Source organism: Galeopterus variegatus, unplaced genomic scaffold, assembly GCF_000696425.1.
Source record: "Galeopterus variegatus unplaced genomic scaffold, G_variegatus-3.0.2 Scaffold4323, whole genome shotgun sequence".
Lineage (NCBI taxonomy): Eukaryota > Metazoa > Chordata > Mammalia > Dermoptera > Cynocephalidae > Galeopterus > Galeopterus variegatus.
In genome coordinates, this window is record NW_007730434.1 from 42,632 (window position 1) to 52,824 (window position 10,193).

At 38.0% G+C, this 10,193-nt stretch overlaps 1 protein-coding gene across 2 annotated transcripts in view; it reads right to left on the reverse strand.

Moving 5' to 3' along the window:
- Positions 1 to 2,019: 2,019 nt before the first annotated feature.
- LRRC34 (leucine rich repeat containing 34) overlaps positions 2,020 to 10,193 on the reverse strand; it is a 23,988-nt gene continuing 15,814 nt past the window's right edge. For both annotated transcript variants that reach the window (XM_008587265.1, XM_008587264.1), the window contains 4 exons: positions 5,255 to 5,409; positions 4,686 to 4,841; positions 3,753 to 3,879; positions 2,020 to 2,389 (listed from right to left, as the gene is read on the reverse strand). In XM_008587265.1, coding sequence (XP_008585487.1) covers positions 2,186 to 2,389; positions 3,753 to 3,879; positions 4,686 to 4,841; positions 5,255 to 5,409 — 642 coding nt within the window. In that variant the 3' untranslated portion in view covers positions 2,020 to 2,185. The remainder of the gene's footprint in view (positions 2,390 to 3,752; positions 3,880 to 4,685; positions 4,842 to 5,254; positions 5,410 to 10,193) is intronic.

Sequence of the window (10,193 nt, forward strand, 5' to 3'; positions counted from 1 at the left end):
TGGTGGTGTCAGCACCACGCTCAACCAGTGAGCTAACGAGCCATCCCTATATAGGATCCGAACCCGTGGCCTTGGTGTTATCAGCACCGCACTCTCCGGAGTGAGCCAGGGCCGGCCCAAGCATGATGATTCTTTGAGAAAGCTGCAGTATAATAGTGGGAGTAGAAGCCAGATGGATATGATTTGACTAGTAGATATTAATCCATAGCAAATGAATAATACTATAGAAAAGTTTGAAAAGGACAGCGTGTAGGGCAAACAAGATTTTTTTAAATCAAATATCTAAAAAGTATATACTATATTTCCTACTTTTTGCTTGCAAATTTGAAACATTGTAAAATGAGCATAATATGATCTGCAACAATGTAATAGGCTATATTTGAGCTGGGTCTTAAAGGAAAATTGCTAAAGAGTAAAGTGGAAGGAAGCTTAGAACACATGATATGGTTGCAGATTTACTTATTTTAATTCAGATATGCAGAGAAAATGGAGTTTTCCTTCAGAACCTACAGGTCCTTCTTGAGCCCCCTACCCAGTGGTAAGTTTGGAAAAAAATAACTTATAATCTTAGCCAGTTTAAGCGCCAACACCGTGGCACACTTGGGAGAGTACAGCGCTGGGAGCGCAGCGACGCTCCCGCCGCGGGTTCGGATCCTATATAGGAATGGCCCGTGCGCTCACTGGCTGAGCACGGTGCGGGCGACACCACACCAAGGGTTGCGATCCCCTTACCGGTCATGAAAAAGACAAAAAAAAAAAATCTAGTCTAATATAAAGGGGATATAATTTATATATCTTAAGGTAATGCTTAATCTTTTGGGAGAATGCTGTCTTATTTCTCCCCTTTGTCTTCTTTCTAAAATGATGCCTAGATACATGGAGGAGGTGTTTTACATGATATAATGGCATCAGGGTAAACAGGGTCTTTAGGTCTTCCATTCTCTGGGCATTGTACCAGCCTCTGTTGCAGTAGGCAGTGGCTTGTAAGATATGCGATCAGGTCTTTCCTGGACTGGTCAGAGCTCAGTAGTTCTTGGCTGAACTGGCCTCACCTTAGTTCTCTTGGGTGTGGAAAACTGAGGCTCTATCACAGGCAGCTCTGTTTCAAACAGTCCAATGTAGGTCAGGTTGCAGGGTTTTGTGTTTTTTGGCAGGGGGTGAGGGGAGCAGATGGCCAGTATAGGTATTGAACCATGGACCTTGCTGTTACCATCACCATGCTCTAGCCAACTGAGCTAACCAGCCAGAGCCTCCAGGATCCAGGTTTCAACTGCAGGCTTGAGGTAAGCCTCTATCTTCTGAATTTCCCCTTGGAAGAATATGGGGTCTTGTGGGTCCCTTCCATGGCACACAGATACAGACAGTAGCCTAGGAAAGTAAACCACATCGCTCAGGTTTAATGTGGCTGGCTTAGCCTGAAAGGCGTTGTCTTCCAGAATCCTATAGACTCCTCTACTACCCAGCATACAGTGGAATACTTCAAAGCAATGAAAAATGAGCAGACTACTGCTACATTAAACAAAATGAGTGAATCACACTAATATAATGTTAAACAAAAGAACCCAAACACAAAAAGTACATATGTATGATTCCATTTATATAAAGTTCAAAAATAGACAAAACTATTTCTGTGATGTTAGAAGTCAGGATAGTATGAAAAGATGGGGGAGCTAGCATCACTGGTTCGCTTAAAAAGGGGTATGTGTATATTTCTATATGCCTGTATTTGTGAAATTGTTATTAACACCTATCCGTGATAAAAGAGTAGAAATACTTTTTCAGCTTCTGAAGTTTGAAACCCCTGAAATTCACTGGGAATTTGCCACCTGAAACCTTTTTACCACTTTATAACAACTTTCCATTAAGATATCTATACTAGCCATTACTTGTATGTTATTTCACTACTTGGTTATAGTTCCATTATAAAAAGAAATTAGTCTACTTCCTTGGTTTCTTTCTCCAGGGTTAAAATTTTAGTCCCTATTTGTAAAATTTCTCTTAAAAAATTACACTACTCAGTTTTTCACAATGAACAGTTATACAAAGTTTAATAGTCATATCTTTTACACATTTGACAAAAGTAACGTTCTAATTTATGAAAGAAAAATTTAATTAATAGACTAAAATATTAATCTCTGTGAAAGTAATAAGACAAATATATGAAAATTATTTTACAGCTTGTTTTTCACAGATGTTGACCTACTGGAACAAGAGCAAAACCTGCATTAGATGAGTGGTTGTAAGCTTCTCCGTAAACTGGTGTCCAATAATAATGCCTTTTAAGGCCATTGGAGACTTCTGCAAGATACACACGTCCATCCACCACAAATGGCTCCACATCTGTATTGTCTGGTTTTAGATGACCCATTTGAATCAAGTCCAAATATGCCTAGGATTTTTAAGAAAAAAAAAAAACTATATCATTAAAATTATTCAATTTACACTGCTTAAATAAATATTCAGATTAGCTATACTGATTTGTAGTTTAAATAAAATATTCTGAGTAACACTGCTGAATTTTAATATTTTCTAGGTAGTATAGATATTTATTCATATTTAATTATGCACAATGAAATTATAAAATTGCAAGCTTATTTCTAAGTTTTAATGTATTAGGCACGTTTTGTCATTTTGTGCCTCCTAGAGTTAATTCTCTGTACTACCAATTTTGTGGACCAAAGGTCTCATGGTCAAAATATTCAAGTACCACGGCTGTCCCTAAATTGGGGGTAAGGGGGAGAATCAGAGGGGGAGGCATTGTATATGCTCTCAAGAATCTGAAGATATCTAGCGACCCATTCCTCAGAAAAATTAACAGAAGCCCAGATGTGGACATATAATTGCATGGAGTTCATGATTCCCCTGAAGCTAATCTACAGATTTAGGCTGAGAGTCAATTCTACAGTATTGGATACTGGCCTATTATTTCTTCATTGTAGAATTTTCTTTGTGTATCTCTTATGGATCCTTGGTATCTATGTAAGGATGTCATAAAAATATAATGAATTGGTTTGTCAGTAAGGTTGCCATTATAAACAGGCAGAAATTTAGACTTTAATTAAAAGATTTGAAAGTCTACTTTGTTTTTTGCTTTAGCATGTCAATTCATCACTAGTTCTAAACTCAACTTATTCAGCTTCTAGTGTATAGAACTACTAAAAGGATACAGATGTTAAAAGGTGTTTTTTAGACAGTAGGTACATTTTATTACTCTCTGTAGTGGTAAAATTTCGGTCCTTTTGAGAATTTTAACATCTACTTTTTTCCCTCATTCTTTCCAAATGAAAACTATGCTTTCTGTTTGTTTTGAAAATAGTCTCAAGGGTTCTCTGTATTTATATGAGCAATATCCCAAATATTTTCACAGCTTGTACTATATCTCTCTAATTCTATATGTTAGTATAATTATTAGGGTGCAGATTGGAAATTTTGCTTCATCAAATCAACATTGTGATTTTTTTTAACTTTTTTTTTAACTTTGGAGGAACTGGAATTGTGTAATTCAGTGATCTGGACTAATATACAGTATTTGATATATTTTTAAGTTTCAACCAGAAACTTTCTTGTAACTAATTTTTAAGACTTACAGTAAAAATGATCAAAACTCCCTGTACTGGCCAGCCACTTAAAAAAAAAAAATTATCAAAACTGGAGTCTCAAGACACTTGTAAACATTTCTAAGGCACCTGTAAATAATGTCTAATGTTATAGACAGGATCCCAGAAAGTCTTCAGTGAAGAAAAAAAACTTACCACACAAGTAGCCTCATCAAATTTGTTTCCCCAAATGTAGATATTAGAGAATGTGGGGTTTGTTTTCACTGACTGTGAAAGTGCAACAAGTCCTTCTCTCTTTATGTTGTTGCTGACTACTGACAACCTGTGGACACACAAAAAGGTTAATAAGCCTGAAAACCAACAGTCTCACAAAGAAAGAATGCATAAGTTACAAACATTTTCTTCTGTAAAGTCTTAGCATTATACTTCAATATGTTTTAATGTAGTTGTCAAAATATTAACTATATAATTCATAAAATCCAGGAAACTTTGTTTTCTCATCGGATGCTTCATGGACCTAGTGGAGTTAACTACATTTTGAAAATAGTCTTGTTTTATATTGTTTGGTAAATATTTGGGTGGAATACAGTTATGTTTTTCTGGATACAGTCATCCAAGTAGTATTTTCTTCATTAATTCATTCTTATTTTCAAGTCTCGATTATGTTGAATGCTTATGATTTTTCTGTTAGAATTTAGGACAAATATACACAATAAGAATTTTCTCGGGCCGACCCTGTGGCGCACTCGGGAGAGTGTGGTGCTGGGAGCGCAGTGGCGCTCCCGCCGCGGGTTCGGGTCCTATATAGGGATGGCCAGTGCGCTCACTGGCTGAGCACGGTGTGTACGACACCAAGCCAAGGGCTGCAGTCTCCTTACTGATCACAAAAAAAAAAAAAAAAAAAAAAAAAAAATAATTTTCTCATTAATTTTAAGAAGCAATCATAACTAGAATCAAATTTTTAAAAGACATGACTTCTGAAAAATGGAAATTGAAATATTTACAGTAACTTAATACTGTATCAGTTTACAAGTGAGTTTTCATATTTCATAATAAGGATTCTGGAAGTCAATATTCTAAAAATTTAAGTTTTTCTGTTATTTTGATTAAATATGAAAGCATACTAACGCTTTAAGACTCCTGTTGTGTGAAGTAAGAGTTTCACTGAGATCGTTTGCTCCTGCATTTTCTATTCTGTTAAAAGAAAGATCTATTACTTCCAGTGTAGTGTTGCTTTTCAGTACATCAGCCAAGTACACCATTCCATCACGAGTTATTTTATTGCTGGGAAAGGAAAAATATTTAGTTATACTTGAAAATATGAAGTATTATTCTTTTATTCATAGTGATAAGATGCTTCAAAACTGTTATAATAAACAGTACTTTCTATTTTAGTAAATGTTTATTTTAATCACTCAATTTCCAAGAAAGTTAATAAAAATTCACCACAAAACACTGCTTCCATTGTTTTATGTAACTAAGTCGCACATTTGAGTTACTAATAGATATAATATCATTATAAACTAAATTAATAAATAGTAAGTCTTAAGAAAAAAGGTTGACAACAATGGTTGCATTTTCTAATAATTAAAAATAGTATCTAACAAAGAATCCCGTATCCCATGTACTATGAATATTTATACAGATTATTCCGATGACCTAACTTTTGAATTATTAACGTCTAAATTATCACTTACCAGCTGACATCAAGGTAGCGCAGGCTACTGTTCAGATACAGAGCATCACATAATTTTTGCATGCCACAGTTTTTTATATCATGCTTACATATGTGTAGTTCAACAAGAGAGTGATTTTCCTTTAACATGTGGCCTAGATGGACTGTGGACTCTTCCTAAAAACAGATAAGATCTTGTTTCCAAAATATAATTTTGAAACAGTACATGTTTATTCCAAGCACATGCTATTATTTAAATTAGCTTTTTTAAAAATATTATATTGGTTAAGACTATTAGTCTGCAGTTTGCATTTGTTTGGCTTATTTTTTTAAAAAATCATCTTTGCCACAAATGATATCTTTTACCTTCTCAGAAATAGGTGGTAGGCACTTGTAAAATGCAGTAACTAAGTGATGTAAAAGAGGCCAGTTAATTTGGTTTAAAAAAAATGATCATCAGTCATTTCAGAAGGAAAATTATTAAAACAATTGGTTCCATCATTGAGAGTATAAGTTCACCACGGCTGTCCTTTCAAGAGTCTCTAAACCTTTCTTTACCCTCCATATGTTCCTGATCTTTGCCCCCATCTCCATTCTTGATGGTTTTTAGACAAAATATAGACATTTCCCAATCTTGATTTTATTTTAAAAATACACTCATTAACCCTGTAATCTGATTCCTCCCTCTTATAATCATTCCAAATTCCTAAATATGTTCTACTCTTGTTCCCTGGTCACTGGAAGGCTTTGTTCCTAAAGTTCCACAATCTAGCTGCCTCTAGGCAAAAGGTATACAGCCTCAATGAGGATTTGAATCCTAAACATTTTAAGTTTTTAACAAAATCAAAGCACATCTTAAAATGAATGGGCCAAATTATGTTGTGGTAAGGACAGTCCTCTTGCATGATTTCTATATAATGTGTAATAAGTTGTATAGTCACCGGATATGCTGATGATGAACATGGAAAATTATATATGCACTGGTTATATAAAAGTACTTTGAGAAAAACTTTAAAAGTTAAATGAAACCACACACAACAGTAGAGAGTACATGAGCTTTATAATAATCAAAACTGTCCAGCATTTAAATAAGTTAAATAAAAACTATCTGGCACAAAATAATGTTCTATGGCAAACTGTAAAGCATTTATTATTGTTCAATATTCCAGAATTCTGTACCTGATTTGCTGAAATTACTGTTTTGACACTGAAAAGATATACCCAAAGGAATGCTGTACAGTCTGGGATCTTAAATGAAAACTGACCGCTTGGTGGGGTCCACTATTGTTCTGCCTAGTGCCTAGCACAGAAGACATAACTATACATTTTTGTGTTTGTGCCTTGAATGCATTTTTAGGCTACGAAGCTTGAAAGAAAGACCATCCTTATTAAGGGAGGTAACTACTTTCAGAAATAGTTGAGGCTTTTAGCCCCATTCACTGAATTTGTGATATAATTTGTCTAGAATGGCACTTGGCACCAGTATTTTTCCAAGCTCCCCAGATAATGCCAATGAGCAATCAAATGTGAAATCCAACATCTTACAGCTTTTTATTTTGTTATCCCCTGTTCCTCCATGCTAATGAAGAGTAAAACCATTAAATGGAATAGGTTTGCAAGTTTATATTTGGAAACAGCAGATACGGGGAAGCACAAGAGAATTCGATTCCACAACCACTTAAGAACAGAATAGTATTAAATATAGGAGGGTGGTGGTTGCCTTGGAGAACAGGAAGCAAGCTACAGCCTAAGTGGCTGCCAGAACAGGCTGAGAGCAGGGGTCTGGACTTGAGAAAGGAGTCCTCCGCTTTTAATAACTATTTGCAGATGGTTTTGGAGATAGTGACATCACTCAGCATATTTAAGAGGGATTGTGCTTCTCATGTGACTTCATATATTTAAACATACTTACTTCCTCAGGATATAATCCAGAAATTTTAAATGTAACCTTCAAATCTCCTGTCATGTACTAAGAATTCCCCTGCCACCTCACCTCCCTCTGCTTTGATTTTGACATCCTTATACTCCCATGGCACCTGAGCATGTCACTCTCCAAACTTGTCGAGCTCCCTCCACAAAGACAAAGCTCCTTGAATATGAGGGCCATGTGCCTTATTTGACTTTATTATATCTCTAGCACCTAGCATTATGTTTGGTTTAGGGTTGCATTCAAATCTTTATTGAGTGAATGAATCATGAACGAAGCAATTCACTGAGTCAGCGCATACTTTGAGCTGGGTATTTTGCTGATATTTTAAGCAACTTTTTTTTTTTTTAAAGATGACCAGTAAGGGGATCTTAACCCTTGACTTGGTGCTGTCAGCACCACGCTCTCCGAACTGAGCTAACCAGCCATCCCTATAGAGGGATCCGAACCCGCGGCCTTGGTGTTATCAGCACCACACTCTCCAAAGTGAGCCACCAGCCGGCCCCTCTTATAAGTATTTTTTACATAGGTTTCTATTATTTGAGGATTCTGGGTGTCTCACTGAACAGATTAGATTTATGTACATAAAACAAAATGATGTAAAACTCCAAAAGTTTTGTACAGAAAAGTGTATGGATAATTCAAAGGGGGAGATCTATGTAGGCAAAGAATGCAAAATACAGTTCTGAATATGAAAAATACTACTTTAAAAATACGGTAGGAGGGTTCCGGTCAAGAAGGCAAAATAGACAGTTCCCAGCGTCAGTCTCTCCTACAAATAAACCAATTTACAACTATAGAAATGTAACATCAGCCAAGCTGGGGCTACTAGAGCTCAGGGTAAGAGGAGGAGAGAACTACGCAGTTCATGAAGGCAGGAGAGACCACAATGAGAGAAAGAAAAAACTGCTCTGAGTGTTTCCGGCCGCAGCCACTTTAATGCTGGAGCTGATGAGCGCATGGAGCAGGAGCCAGCAGAAGCTGCAGCTGTGCCCTTCAGATGAAGTTACTTGGAGGCAGCAAGAGAGAAGAGGGCCTTGGTGGCCCCCAGGACAGCAAGACCACTAATAGGGTTCACGTGAACCCGTGCATGACCGAGGAGCCAAACAACTGAAAAAAGGGAGCCATTCAGGGGCCGGTGAGTCATCATAAGGGACCGGCGCGGGGCCCATCCCATGGGAAGTGTTTGGAGCACGGGCAGTGGGGGAGACGGGCCCACCTGGGGAACACTGGGACACAGCAAGGACAGCTGATCTGCCCCCCAATCAGCACAGGACCACTCAGAGGAGACTGGTTGGGAATGCAGAATTGCATGGGGTGCAATTTGATGAAAAATCTCAGGCCCAGCTCAGAGTTTCGACACAAGTCAGGTGCACTGGGTCTCTGGAGAGCCGGAAATACCTATAAGGTCAACCATTAAATCCTGAGCTGCACAGAAAGCCTTCCCTAGGGAAAGAGCAGCAAAGCAGCAATTTAGCTCAACCACACAGCTCAAGTACTGGTTCCCACAGGAAGTTCCCCCATTTTAGAAGTAAGCAACAGACAAAAAAAAATAGTTCTGGTCCAGGCACACCATCAGCGTCTCCGACACCTGGGGACCCAAGGCATGGAGACAGGGACCAGACCCTCCTCCCACAACCAGGCACACCACACCAGCTCCTCGAGGCCCACCTAGAGACCCAAGGCATTGAGAAGGTGACTGGACCCACTCCCACATCCAGGCACACCACACCAGCGCCTCGGGGCCTGCCTGGTGACCTGAGGCATGGAGAAGGGGAGTGGACCCCCGTCCCACAGCCAGGCACACCATGCCAGTGCCTTGGGTTCCTTCCAGGGACCCAAGGTATGGAGCCAGGGACCAGACACATCCCACAACCAGGTACACTGCCAGCACCAAGGAGCATGCCAAAAACATCACCTCCACATGGGTGGCCCACCACAGCCACCACAATAACCATGGCTGCCGCAAAAGCAGCTAGACACCACAACCACCACACAGATGGTCTGCCAACCACTGGAGTACACTGACACAAAGAGAGTCACCAGCAGAGATAAAGAAGAGGATGTCTCTCTCCACAAAGCCCATTTCAGAGTGACAGAAGAAGCATCTGCTCTATGATAATATTAAGGAACCTGATCACACCTCTCAGCATTGGACAGATCATCTAAGTAACAAATCAACAGAGTAACCATTATTCTTTGAGAAGGAGAGAAGAAATCTAGGGTAACTAGAGGGAGGACGGGGAGGGAGAGGGAGATGGGGAGAGATTGGACAAGGGGCATAAAGAATAATTACGATTTGTAACTATATGCTAGTAATATTGATTTGATCAACATATCTCAATGTTGAACCCCAAAAATATGTATAATCAATTTTGATTAAATAAAAAAAAAAAAAAAAATATATATATATATGGTTAATTTTCAATTACTCATACTAAGGGGAAACAATGAGGTAGATAATCTTAAATTATCTACTTAAAGTACTTTGAGCTTTAAGTTTATTTTAACTTTTAAAAAAATTCAAAGTTCATTTGAACACTGAACTTTAAACACTGAACTTTAGGGCCGGCCCGGTGGCGCACTGCTACAGAACCATACTGGCTGCATCTAGCCACCTTAAAAAGATAGTCCTTCCAAACCTACTACTCCAAAGAGCCTCCTGGCCCACCAGGAGTGATTTTGCATTAATCTCAGGCTACACAACAGGTTCCCAAAAGTAGGTAAGCTTCATGACTTGCAAGCATGTTTTAGAAAGTGAGGCCTGAAATTTGAAGATAATGCAAAAAACACATTTCTCATTATCAGGCCAGATGAAAGCTCAGAACAGCTTTTAGCATTATCATTTCATATTTTTATGCTACAATATAAATAACTCACTGCAAAATATTTTCAAAAGCAAAAAAATGAAGTAGTATTTGTTTGATTAAATGAACATAATATCTTTCTTTCAAAATCTCATAGAGGTTAAGATGAGCTATGGATAGAAGTCTAGAAATATTTTTATTATACTGGGTATTCTTCTATGGTATTA